General features: G+C 36.1%; 1 protein-coding gene and 1 pseudogene across 1 annotated transcript; both read right to left on the bottom strand.

Annotated features, from left to right (window-relative positions):
• LOC112178263 overlaps nt 1-6,381 on the bottom strand; it is an 86,145-nt pseudogene extending 79,764 nt beyond the window's left edge.
• Nucleotides 6,382-7,360: 979 nt separating this feature from the next.
• On the bottom strand, nt 7,361-10,840 carry LOC112180018 (transcription initiation factor IIA subunit 2). The gene is made up of 4 exons (XM_024318508.2): nt 10,703-10,840; nt 10,381-10,519; nt 10,245-10,295; nt 7,361-7,874 (listed from the first exon to the last, which is right to left on the bottom strand). Exons 2-4 carry the CDS (start codon nt 10,507-10,509, stop codon nt 7,734-7,736), a joined length of 321 nt encoding a protein of 106 aa, XP_024174276.1. The 5' UTR covers nt 10,510-10,519; nt 10,703-10,840; the 3' UTR covers nt 7,361-7,733.
• Nucleotides 10,841-14,120: the final 3,280 nt, after the last annotated feature.

Genomic DNA, 14,120 nt, shown 5'->3' with positions numbered 1-14,120 from the left:
AATTGCTTTGCTGAAAATTAATATCTACAACCTTTTTAAGAAAAGGTGGAGTTGTTAAATAATTTTTTAATCGAGGAAAAATGAACAGTTAATTAATCACAGAATACAGTAAGCAGCTTGATTTGCACACCTGAAAGGACCCATACCAATTGACATGTTGTTAAAATAAGTCTGGCATGCTCCGGGAACCACATTTGATTTTTTAGGTAAAATCTCAGGTGGAGCCGTGGAGGGACCTGCAGGCAAGGAGGTGAGGTACCACTCATACTTGGAAAAAATCTGAACAGCTTAGATCTCCACTAAACTGCATCCTATTAAGTCAAGGAATAATTACTCACCAACCATTCTCTGGGGGGTATTTTTGAGACACCCCAGTGAAGCACTGTAGCACCTTTAATGTTTGTAACAACCAAGATATGATACTCCCCCCTAACCATTTCAAAAGGACCTAGAAACAGTCAAAGATCAAACAAAAAATCAATGAGAAGCGTGTAGAAATTAATTGCACTTTTAGAATGCAGTTTAGATTGACTACATTGATAATCCATGCATCTGAAGGATCCTACAGAGAGCCACTCCCACAAGATAGTTCTTAAGTTTAGTTATGCATATTACATACAAATATAGAGATCTCACTGGTTAATTTTTTCAGAAACGTGTCATCGACTTAACATTCTAGTCACCATGTTATAAACAGTTAAATTACCAACTTCTGACAAGCAGTGAGAAAGAAAGTAACTGTGATAGTGAATTTGAAGGAAAAAATAAGGTCATTTCAGAAGCAGAAGTTATGCCATGCGCCTCCCATTTTATTTCCCATAAATATAAGATAATTGCAGACAAGTGAGGACCAAACCATGTCAAATCAAAATAAAGGAAAAAACAAATTATCCACAAGATAAAACTGAGGTAATTAAATTCCAATCGTGCTTCTCGATGCAATTCATTCGCAGTTGTACTTCAATTTAAAAGTTAGGGTCCTTGGTAGCATTTATTCTCCTTGAGAAAACTAAGGATTTGAAGTAGAAGAAACTAACCACTACTTCATAGTTGTCAACATGATAACTTCTCTGTGAGACTCATCATCTCCTCCCATAGATTTGTCAACAAGATCCATGAGAGCTGAACTTGACATTGTGTTTTTGGCAGGTCCTGTGGTATGCTTTTGCAACCACTGCTAAACGTTATGTTTCCTTTTGTAAGAGTATGTCATTTCAGTCCTTAGCTGCTCTCTATAATTAGGCCTCATCATATGGCCCTTGGGCCCTAAGCCCGCCCGGCCCGTAGGGCCGAAGCCCGGCCCGGCCCTTCCATTAGGGCGGGCCGGCCCGACCCTTTTTTATTTAGGGTAGGGTATGGGTCACACAAATAAAGCCCGGCCCTACCCTACGGCCCGGCCCGATTGAGCCCATAAGGGCTAGGCCCGGCCCTGCCCTTAAAGCCCGGCCCTAACCCGGCCCTAAAATTTATATTTTATTTTTGTTATTTTCTATTACATGTGTTATATGTATAAAAGTAATAAAACTATGGAAGTGTAGAAAATTATTTCAATCTACCATATTAGGAAATGAGTCTTTTAAATTGAGCCATATTTTGAGAAGAAAAAAATAATTTTTTTTAAAGAATTAACCGTTAATTCGGCAAAAACACCGCCGTTTTAATATAATCTTATGGGTATTTTAATATTTACCAATAATTACTGTTAACTAATTAACTGTAATAATTACAAAGCTATTATTTGAAATTGGACAATATATTCATGTAATACGAATTTTGAAATAAATCAAGTAATCAACATAACTAAAAATAATCAATTGGTCGAGTTGAAACCTTTTTACCAATATAATGTTAACTTCTTAATGAGCAAAATGGGGGACGAAATGGAATTTTTTAAAATGAACCACTGGATGTTGTTTGCATATGAATATATGTTAGTGGTAGAAATTTCAACAATTTCCACATTCGGTTGGACCTCGATCTACCCGGTCAACTCAATACCCTAAATAGAACATAAAACAAATATGTTCTTAACCAGTCCTTGGCAATTCACTTTTTTCGATCTTTCAGCTCCCACACTCTCATGGGTAGGGGTCTAGTTATGGATGTCAAAATTCCGCAACGTTTGTCCGCGCATGGTGCCGCTCCCCTTAGGGAAGTTTGCTTGTGCAAAGCGTTGACCGCTCCATTAGGTGCCTTATTCACGGCGGATCGGCCTAATTTCTTTACACAATACCTATCACTATTGTATAAACATATAAGAATTTTCAGATTGATCGATTTTCATTTCAAAATTTTGTTTGGATCGCACATAATCCTTATATGTCTTGTAATGTAGTATAACTAGTTTATTAGGCTTGTTACCCTCCATGAGCAAAATGAGGGACGAAATGGAATTTTTTAAAATGAACCGCTGGATGTTGTTTTCATATGAATATATGTTAGTGGTAGAAATTTCAACAATTTCCGCATTCGGTTGGACCTCGATCTACCCGGTCAACTCAATACCCTAAATAGAACATAAAACAAATATGCTCTTAACCGGTCCTTGGTAATTCACTTTTTTCGATCTTTCAGCTCCCACACTCTCATGGGTAGGGGGTCTACTTATGGATGTCAAAATTCCGCAACGTTTGTCCGCGCATGGTGCCGCTCCCCTTAGGGAAATTTGCTTGTGCAAAGCGTTGACCGCTCCGTTAGGTGCCTTATTCAAGGCGGATCGGCCTAATTTCTTTACACAATACCTATCACTATTGTATAAACATATAAGAATTTTCCGATTGATCGATTTTCATTTCAAAATTTTTGGATCGCACATAATCCTTATATGTCTTATAATGTAGTATAACTAGTTTATTAGGCTTGTTACCCTCCATGAGCAAAATGGGGGACGAAATGGAATTTTTTAAAATGAACCGCTGGATGTTGTTTTCATATGAATATATGTTAGTGGTAGAAATTTCAACAATTTCCGCATTCGGTTGGATCTCGATCTACCCGGTCAACTCAATACCCTTAATAGAACATAAAACAAATATGCTCTTAACCGGTCCTTGGCAATTTACTTTTTTCGATCTTTCAGCTCCCACACTCTCATGGGTAGGGGGTCTACTTATGCATGTCAAAATTCGGCAACGTTTGTTCGCGCATGGTGCCGCTCCCCTTAGGAAAGTTTGCTTGTGCAAAGCGTTGACCGCTACGTTAGACGCCTTATTCACGGCGGATCGGCCTGATTTCTTTACACAATACCTATCAATGTTGTATAAACATATGATAATTTTCAGATTGGTCGATTTTCATTTCAAAATTTTTGGATCTCACATAATCCTTATATGCCTTGTAATGTAGTATAACTAGTTTATTAGGCTTGTTACCCTCCATGAGCAAAATGGGGGATGAAATAGAATTTTTTAAAATGAACCGCTGGATGTTGTTTTCATATGAATATATGTTAGTGGTAGAAATTTCAGCAATTTCCGCCTTCGGTTGGACCTCGATCTACCCGGTCAACTCAATACCCTAAATAGAACATAAAACAAATATGCTCTTAATCGGTCCTTGGAAATTCATTTTTTTCGATCTTTCAGCTCCCACACTCTCATGGGTAGGGGGTCTACTTACGGATGTCAAAATTCCGCAACGTTTGTCCGCGTATGGTGCCTCTCTCCTTAGGGAAGTTTGCTTGTGTAAAGCGTTGACCGCTACTTTGGACGCCTTATTCATGGCGGATCGGCCTAATTTCTTTACACAATACCTATCACTATTATATAAACATATAAGAATTTTCAGATTGGTCGATTTTCATTTCAAAATTTTTGGATCGCACATAATCCTTATATGCCTTGTAATGTAGTATAACTAGTTTATTAGGCTTGTTACCCTCCATGAGCATTGTCAGATTGGTCAATTTCCATTTCGAAATTTTTGGCCCGCCCGAATAAGCCATATATTTTTTTCTATTTTTTAATTACGTTTCTCTTTTTTCTATAATATGCAATTTATCTCTTTCTTTGTAATTGATTTCATAAGTTTTGTTTTCTTTAATTTCTATTTTCTTTGTTAGACAACAATTAATATTGGGAGATTTATATAGATAGTTAATTGAATATAACCACCTTAAGTAAGATTAATAAATGTTATAAGTTACAAGTATTACATTAATATAAAATATGTTCAATAAAAAACAATGAGTTTTTTATCACCAATATATACCATTAAGCCATATTTTGAGAAGAAAAAAATAATGTTTTTTTTTTGTTAAACAAAATAAGGCCCTTTTTGGCCCATTTCAGCCCTATTTGGCCCTATTTGAGGGCCGGCCCGACCCAGCCCTTTCGGCCCTAACGGATCGGGCTTTTCAGGCGGGTAAGGGTTAGCATATTTAAGCCCTGGCCCGACCCTAAATTTTATTGACTTTGACTAGGCCCGGCCCGGCCCGACCCTAAGCCCTAAAATTTAGGGTAGAGCCGGCCCTAGCCCGGCCCATGATGACCCCTATCTATAATCAACCACTTTCTTGGTATTGGAAGTTGAAAAGCTACTGTGCAACTTATTCAAGGATATTCGTTTCGATAGCTGATTTTGTATCTTCTATCAAAGCATCCTCATAGTCTTGCTGTATAAGACATACAAAGTAAACAATACAATATGGTTTGTTTTTTCAGTGATATTGATAGACTCACACTAAAACATATGCACCGAATAAAATTACCATGAAGTAGAAGAAATATAAGCAATATTTTCAACATTACAATGTAATTGCTTTATCAATTCAAAGCACATGTATACTGTGTTTTAATTGTGGCTAAAGTGGGAGGAAATTAAGGAATATCACATACAAAGAAAGTATTCCTCAGTATTTGATAAATTTTCAGTTACACACTTATTTGCTAAAATACAGAAAAAAATCAAAACAAAAACAAAAAATGAACACATTAAAGAAAGCGAAACAACTATAAGTTGATTGTCTAGTGTGTGTGTCATATGAGACGATAGTCTATCAATTAGATAGGGGCCATGGAAAGTCCATATAGATATGTATTCTCTTAGTATCAACCCAGAATCCTTTTTAGTCCAACACGACAAGAGCACTGTGATGATAATAATGATAAGAATAACAACAATAACCATGGATCTACCTTTTGTTGTTGTGGCGAGCTCATGGGCCTGCCCTTGCTTTCCCATACTAAAAATGCCTTGCGTTCAATCAGCTCTTTCGGTACTGAGGGCTTTAAAGAAGTTGGATAACTCGCAGGAATTTCTACTCGAAAATTTCCATGATTTAGTTTCAACCTAACACAAATATATAAACCAAAAGCTGCTTTAAGGTCCAGCTCTATAAATTAAATATCAAAGTGCCAATGAGAGAGAAACCAAACCATCAATTGCGACTTCCATCTTTTAGAACAAATTCAATAGCATGTATGTTGGGGTCCCGCAACTCAATGGTTAACAAATATAATTCTCCTTTCTGCAAGTGTACTTAATAGAGCTCTAATCTTTGCAAACAAACAGAGGAGAGGATCCACTAACAGTTTGAAAATGGCTATTTTAACATAATGATCACCCTTTTCAGGATTTCCTACTCTTTGACCTTAGTGCTTACGGTTGGGTCAATTCTCTACCCATGTATATAATGTACAAAAAATTAAGACCAGTCAAAGACAACCACTTTATCAATGTATTCAATTTACAGTGCGGAATAGTATGATAAACATACTAAGATTATGAATTGGACTGAACTAAAATTTAGCACAAGTCCAAAAACATTAAAACTTAATAAAGCAGAAGAAAATGTGGAGAGAACATTTTCATATATAGGGAAATGGGGTTTTGAAAGACCTTGGTGAATGGAGTCTGCAATTAGCCTTGCTTGAAAGTATGCGAACCCGAATTGGGAATGTACCAGTTCCTGTACATAGTAATCAAAATTTCTTAACCATAAACACACACCTAGATATCAACAACAAAAATCAAAAAAGAAAAAATTTGGGGTGGTTTTGGTATTACATATTTGCAGGGAAAACACAACCCCAGTGAAGAATCCAAGCGCTGGTGCATTTGCTAAGCTGAAATTCAAGTCTAACATTGCGTCCTTTACAAGACCCGGAGACATTAATCTACAACATCCAATGAATCCAACACAATCAATCCACGAAATCCATTAATTGATTAATTAAGGGATTAAATTTTGGTATTATTACCTGAAGTTGCATCCCTTCGACGAGCTCGAAGCGATGGAGCCGAGGAGTTACTCGAGCCTGGGAAGAAGTGGAGGTCGCCATTGGTGAGGTTCAGAGCAGTAAGCTCGAAAACCAAGAAAGGGAAAATCCTTTCTGGGGGTGTTTTGAGGGAGAGAATCGGATGCTGATGGAATTTGAGAGGGAGATATGGAAAGTGATCGGAGATTCGAAGCAGTGGTGGCACTTCGGTTCTGAAACCATCTTCCACGATTCGAATTATGATTGGCGCGCTTTGTTAGAATCTTTGTTTTGGGCCTAAATCTGTTCTTCATTTGGGCCTAAGAAAAACTATAGCTGGTGTTTGTTTGGGCCAATAAACATTCAGTGTGAGTAAATTCATCGGCAACCGTATAACGTGATATATGTAAGCATGGATAAACTTCCCCAACATGAGAGCTTTACAATTTGATAAAAAACAATGAAGACAATGAGTATCATCCCACTGCCCTCTAATCAAGTTTATCACGAGAAGAATCAGATTCGACAATGATATGATTAAAATTAACCATGGATGCCATCTTTAAAGTTTTGCCACTAGTTTGCAGCAAAGCCGAGAATCCAATCCCCATTGCTCTTTCAAAGCACTCCCCTATTAGTATTTTGGCTATAATTTTAAGCAAAACTTTAGGGGTGACAAATATTTACACAACTTAATTTTTAAAGTAAATTTCATTTTATCTCCTTAATTGTACTTGTGTTCTTGTACTTGTAATTTCATTACATGTGCCAATTTATTCATATATTTTAATCGATCTTATCTAGCTTTTAGTTTCTTTTGTCAACCATGTGAAACTTTACGGGTAACGGTTGACGAAAAACTTTATGTGAAACTTTATCAAACCTCAATTTTCTTTTCGGACATTAAACCCATGAAAAAACTCTTAAGAGGACCATACCGTTTCAGACATGCAAAGCAGTTTGTTTGAATTGTGAGAAAATTGAGACAACTGAAAAGTATAATGCAAAAGAAAATAAATATTTAATCCAAAATCAGGGAGAAAAAGGATGAAATCAGCCTGTGAAACTTTTTGGGAGATGAAATACTCTTGTATAGGGTGTCAATAAATAGAAAAAAGTTTTGTACGGTGTAAACAAATAGAAACACCCCAGACTACTAAACTGCTAAGATCACCGATTGTCAACTGACACAGTAACACCTTTGGCCAGAGAGACGAAATGCAATACAAATAAAACATCAGGCATCTCAATGCTAATGTATAAAGCATAATAATACTGTCCATAATACAAATGTAGAACTATTTGATCTCCAGCCCGTTTCATCTTCTCAAGAGAACAATAGAACAAGCACGCACCATCCTCAATATAACAACATCAAATAACTACAGCTGTCAACGTAGAGGGCTTTATAACTTATGTGTCTCCTACAGTTTCCAGTTCATGCGAGTAACCAGACTAACTGCTATATTCTTCCTCACCCTCCAGTACAACAGATTGCAAAGTCCTTATTTAGCATACCACCAACAGTCTGATATCTCATTGTGAGAGCAGCTTTGAGTCACATGCCACTATTTTAACGCGGCCAACATTTTCCGGATTATCCTCATTCTTAAACACAGCATCCTGTAAGATAAAGGTCCAAACATTGTCGCAGAATCTGTAGGTGTGCAGATGTCCCTGCAGAGGATACAAAGAAACCTTTTGTCGGAAATAGCTCAGATTCTGCATACTTCACCCTTATGTACAAGTATTGATGGTCCGCATCATGATAGAAATAGGAGACACAGGAATGAAAGATCAAAAAGGAATCGTGTCATGCAGATGACATGCGTCGTATGATTTATAAGAGTGCCAAACATGTGTCCATGTGGGGAAAGTTAAATGTCATGCTACAAAGACCAAAAGCAAAACAAATGAAAAGAGTTCAGTTGAAACAACATAGATGATGAAATCAAGGATACACCTGGATAACCTGTTTAAATCAAACTATTATTTCTCACATATGATCACACTTCCTCAATTATCTTGTTTCAGTAACAACTTTTGCACATCAATTGGTTAACCATAATGCCATGTGCTATTGTTTATAAATAATATCAGTTTCCATTACTTTTAGAAAACACAAGTTATAAAATTTAAGACTTCTCTATGGAAAACCATTGACAATTTAACATCAATATAAACTAGTGAAGTATCAAAAATGAACTGCTGGCCCACATAACCCATTGGCAGGAAAGGGACCTCCACAACTTTTTCAAAATCCAAATGCAGCAGACATATTTCATTTTGGGGAATTCCATAATATGGCACTTGAGTTAGAGGCATACATGAAAATGGCACTCTTGTCATGATAATGTTTCATGCACATCACATTTTCACTATGAGATGCCGTTTTTGGTATATCCCCTTTGAGAAACTAAATTAGATCCTATCCAAATTGAGTGGTACCATATTAATCCAAGGGGATTAACAGAAAATGGCACCCAAACATTATCCAAGAATAAAAATTAAGTTTTTCAAATAAAAAAAAAAATCACAGAAATGGAACTTATCAAATCAAACAACTTTGTAATGGGAACAGTTATAAATGTGCCATGTATGTCAACTTTTCAAGAAAAGTAAATTTTTTGTCAACCCATTATCATTTGTTATATTTTGGAGATTTGATTAGTGTAAATGGAATTATCGGTCAATGCTAGATTTAGTAGTATGCATGCATGCAACTTCGATTATATGCCTAGATGACAGGATATCTACGACTACAGAACGGCATCATTCATGTTGGGTAACTCTATCTACCTATAGGCTTATCAGGAGTGCCCGTGCCTTGGACCCACACCCACTTAATGGTTTTCATCTTATAGGTGTAAGCCAACAAGAAGGAGCAGCTTGTTGTGACATAAAATATAGACTCTGAAATATTAGCAGTAAGCCAGTAAGTCAAACAAGAGAAACAATATTGGACAAATACCAACAAAAGCAAGAAGTGTTCTCCTATTTTTGTTTCCCCATTACATAATTTATAAATTTATTACATGGGGAAGAAAGGCACTAAAAATAAATTCAAGAACAAGCACCCCATATTGAATGATACTTGACAATCAGTGGTGATAAACATAGCATAGATACAGTTTAACAATCTGCCAAATAACAGTCCCGAAAAATCTAGAGTGTCATTATATTTTTCTTTTAGTTTTTGCAAGTTGCTGTTGACTAGACAAATCTTAAGACATTTTAAAGTTCAGAATTCAAATTTGAAATTACAACTGAAACATTGTCCCCTGCATCTCGGATAAAGTGCAAGAATATTAAATTCCAGTGAGTAAAGGAACTTTACAAGGTTTCCTTCAACTCAAATTTTGGAACAAGGAATAAAAATAAAAATCCCAAAAGGGGGACAACCATGTTTCAAAATAATCCTAAATGCTAAGTGAACCATATATTAACTTCGGCTCTGCAACTATTGTTTTGATTAAAGTTTTATTCAAATTGGAAAACAAAGTACAGAAAGAGACAAACATATGTCCCTATCATTTTCATCTGCGCCCAGGAAAGGATGCAACAATTACAAAAGGACCAGTACAACTAGTCGTAACTCCCATCCAATCAAAATGAATTAACCATAATTAAGAAAATGCATGAAAATTGATGCTCATAAAGATACCAAAGATACATCCAATGCACTAGTTAAATACCATTACCTCGAAGAGACTGTAAAACAAAATAGAAAAGCAAAAAAGGCCAATCCCTAGCCAACGTACAACTAATGTGAACTCAAATTCAAACACGCATGCACACCGATAATATCAAAGCATCACAGGAACCACGCTATGATAACACAATCAACTGCAACACACCCAGATGATAATACCCAGTCACCGGAACAATCACTTCACCAAACACCATACAACTGTTCTAAGACAAAATAAACTCAAATACACAATCAAACCACATGGGAGACGCATGTTCAGACCCAACAAAGCATCTCAGTAATTCAAATCTCGGTATGAAAACCCAGAAATGCAAACACGAAATAAAGAACATTACCTTGATGGAGACCTTGCTCTTCACTTGGGTTTCCAGAGCTTCAGTCATAGACTAACGCAAACCCCATCAGAAACAAAAATCAATACACAAATAAAAATCAATTAATCCAAAAAAAAAGAAAAGGCAAACACAGTACCTTATCGAACTGGACCAGAACCTGAATGGCAAGCTCAGGACTGAGAGTCCCGTTCTGAACCATCTCATCCAAAGTCTCAGTCAGGCACATTCCGATCGTTGACCTCCTGTAGAGCTCAAACGTCGCCATTTTCTTCGATCTGTCACGAAACCCACACAAAAAAAAACGAAATTGAGAACGAATTCGTCGAACCCCAAATCCGAAATTGTTGGGGATTTTTTAGGGCTTGGGATAAGATTAGGAAGCAGAAGAAGAAATTTAGAGGGGAAAAAGGAAAAGAAGATGAAGAATTGAAATTGAGAGAGGGGGGAATTGGAGTTACGGATTTTGGTGGCGACGCTGTAGAGGAGATTGTTGGGGGTCTGAGTGTCGTGCTCTCTCTCTCTGTGAACGTTGAGCTTCGGAAGCCTTTTTTCTGAGCGCAGAAAAATTTGGGGCTTTTTATACCTAGCTTTCGTAGTTCTGGGGTATATATAGACGGGACCGACACGAGATAGCGTGAAATGACTCATATATCCTCTCTTTTCTTTTTCTTTTTCTTTTTAATAAAATTAAATAACTAGAATTTCAAATTTTTTTTTAATTACGTGACAACTGTTATATACACCAGCCGAGTAATCATTTGGTCTGGTGATATGAAGGTGAAATTGAAGGTGATTCATTAAATGTTTTCGGTTTGGTGAATTTAGAAGGAACTGACACTAGTGAGATTAGTGTTGTGAGGGAGGAAGTAAGATCAATGATGACGGAATTTGAATTAATGTCGTGCCAGCATGTTTGAAATAAGGGAAACAGGGCTACATATGGTTTAGCTCATTTAGCCTTGAAAATGGTGAACTCAATGTAGTGCAAGGAGGTTTTATAAATTTTGATGTTTGTTTCTACCTTTACATTTGGTGTTCGCTGAAATTCTAAGAATCGGATTTCAAACAAACCCTTCAAGGCAAAAAATATATATGTCAAAATTGGGAATCCAAACAACAATTCAAGCATTTCTTCCCAACCATATTAGGGACAACCAATCTAAACAAAGATACAAATAGATCTTGTTAATCTCACGTTCGGCGAACATCAAAATAATGGATATATTGTAAATTTTTCCATAAACATTGCACTTTATGGCTCTACTCATTTAGCCCGAGTTAAATCCTTCTAGATTGTTTTGACATCTAATTAGAGACTTCTTATTTGAATAGTGTTAAGAAAATTTGTGCATATTCCTCCCCAATGGAGTTACTTTGCATGCGATAATGCATAGTACAATAGTAATGGTTGGGTGCATTCATTGTGATAGAACTCATGCCTGTGAGAATGATGTATGATCAAGTGTATTTATTGGGAACAAATGCATTGTCAGGTTCATGTATTGACTTTTAGGCCTCGTTTGGTTCACTGAAAGGAAAATAATTCATTTGTCTTTCCCATGGGAATGGAAATGAAATTTTCTAACAACTTTCTATTCCGATGTTTGGTAACATAAGGAAAGTTATCAGGAAAGTTGTTAAAAAGTTTGTAAATAATATGTTATGAGTAATAAACGCAAGGAAAGAAGGGAAAGGAGAAATTTTTCTGTCCTCCAGTAGAATCATGTCAGCCTGACACATGGTCTACCAACCCAATAGAATAACGCCACGTGGATTTATTTAACACCTCATATCATAGCAAATTACCCTACATCCTACTGCAGTAAAACCAACGTGAAACAAAAAAAAACAAGAATCTTAAACGGGACGTTAACAGCTATCGTTAAATGATGCAAACACTATCAAAACACAAAAAACTGAAAGTATATTCATCCTCTGCTGTCATAGTTCTAAACTCAAATTTGGGTGATTTGCTAACCCTGCGATTTTTCCCTTCAGTTTTATCAATTCTCTTTTGGGTAGATTATGTGCTTAGATGGGTGATTTTTCTTGAGCGTTAGTTTACATCCATACTTCCAACCCCGATCCTTATAATCACAGAGAGAATGGGAGAACCAAATTCACAGAAATAGAAAGAGAAGCTAAATTCGCAGGAATCGAGCAATCGAGCCGACCATGACAAGGTGAGTATCATTTAATTGAACGATTTCGATTAGTTCCGTAATAGAATCTGAGACTGATTAAACTTGTATAGATCTCCCTTCTTGAGTATTTCATTTATGGGATTTGATTTTGACATCCAAGCGTTGGGTATGCTATAGAGTGGTAGTCAAACAGAAGCACACCAATAGCAACACCCAATAGCCTCAGCCCTCAGGTACCATCTTCTCTTTAGCAATTGCGATTTTTAGCTTTTCATATAAATCTGTGATTTGATTTTTCAATTCATGAAGTTGAAATTAATAGTAAATTGCATCTCATTTCAGTTTGGGTATTGAAATTTGTTGTTTGTTCATGCTCTAGATTTATAGGAAGTAAGTGAAAAGATAGATTAAACAACTAAAGCTTAGTAATATATGGAAGGGTGAGATAGGTAAGATTACTCAAAAGTCTTCAGCAATGGAGCCGTCAAAGCTAGGAGTCGACTCTTGAGAAATATATGTTTATAAGAATTTTGATAATGATCACCATTCATATATATGCAGCCTCGGAACTTTTAGTTTGCAACTAATGTAGTGGTGAGTTTACCTCAACATTGTTTTACTGAGTTAAGTTCATATCCATTCAAGCATTTGGTCACTGATTAAAGATGTTCACTGTTTCGAGTCAGGAGTAGTATAATATGTTGTTTAAAGAAAAGCCACTGAACCAAAATCAAAACGTGTGCAGCTAAATATCACTGAATTCTACTGCTCTACCAAAGCAAAGAAACTGGAGAAAGAAGCTTAGCTATATTTATTTTCTGTAATTAAATATTAGGCCTACGTTAGTATGAGTTTTTTTATCAATTTGAGTGAGCAAAACAAAATTTATGGTGTTCCTTTTGAATTTTGTAAAGCTCTCTCTTTGATTTTGTGTTGCCATCTGAAGGCTACTGGTTGATTATCTGACTTCCTTTCTAGGACTGATCTAAAGTACAAGTTCCAACTAACATCTGATGCATACCATTTTTATTAAATGGCCAATGCCTACTTTGAAAATTGCTAATGCAAGTGCAATGTGATATTCGCCCTAACAATGTAATAGATTAGTTGGTGTTAAGCATAGAACACTAGTTATACCACAATACAAAATATTTGGTGTTGTTTTTGAATTTTGTATAGCATGTGTTGCCCAAAAAAAAAAAAGTATGAAATCCATGTTCATTTTAGTTCTTATTCACCTGTATCTATAAAGGTATGAGTTCATTATTTGTTCACTTGTTATGAAAATATTGATTGCCCACATAGGAGAGGTACTAATCCTAATGCTCTTGTATCAATGTTGGCTTAGATGCTTAACTGTATCCAAACCTGTTTTACAGGTTTCAGACTTACAAACCTAAAATTGCAGAAGCAACAAGGGAAAAGGATGCTCAATTAGCTCAACGCCGTGCACAGTACTGGGTCAAAACAAATTTATGATGCAATTTGTAATCGGATAGATAATGATATCGAGCTTGCTCTTCGTGACTCAATTTATGGTTGATTGCCTAAAATATACAGAAGCTTAGGGATTGATCAATGTGTTCTATTCACGTATTTTGTTTGTATTGAGCAAGACTACCACATATTTTGTAGTGTACTGTGTACATATTATTTTTCAAGGATATTAATGGAACAGATTAGCAATATACAATCATCAGAGACAGAGAGACTTATCTAAAAAAAAAAAAAA

This window comes from Rosa chinensis, chromosome 7, assembly GCF_002994745.2.
Source record: "Rosa chinensis cultivar Old Blush chromosome 7, RchiOBHm-V2, whole genome shotgun sequence".
Lineage (NCBI taxonomy): Eukaryota > Viridiplantae > Streptophyta > Magnoliopsida > Rosales > Rosaceae > Rosa > Rosa chinensis.
Note: the sequence above shows the minus strand (reverse complement) of the source record. Positions and strands in the feature narration are given on the sequence as shown.

What these genes read in the sequence shown, in the direction of transcription:
- LOC112180018 (XM_024318508.2), bottom strand. Translation starts at nt 10,509, where the DNA reads ATGGCGACGTTTGAGCTCTACAGGAGGTCAACGATCGGAATGTGCCTG. An exon ending in TTCTGGTCCAGTTCGATAAG is followed by an intron (nt 10,296 to 10,380) that starts GTACTGTGTTTG and finishes GGTTTGCGTTAG; the next exon opens with TCTATGACTGAAGCTCTGGA. An exon ending in AGAGCAAGGTCTCCATCAAG is followed by an intron (nt 7,875 to 10,244) that starts GTAATGTTCTTT and finishes TATCCTCTGCAG; the next exon opens with GGACATCTGCACACCTACAG.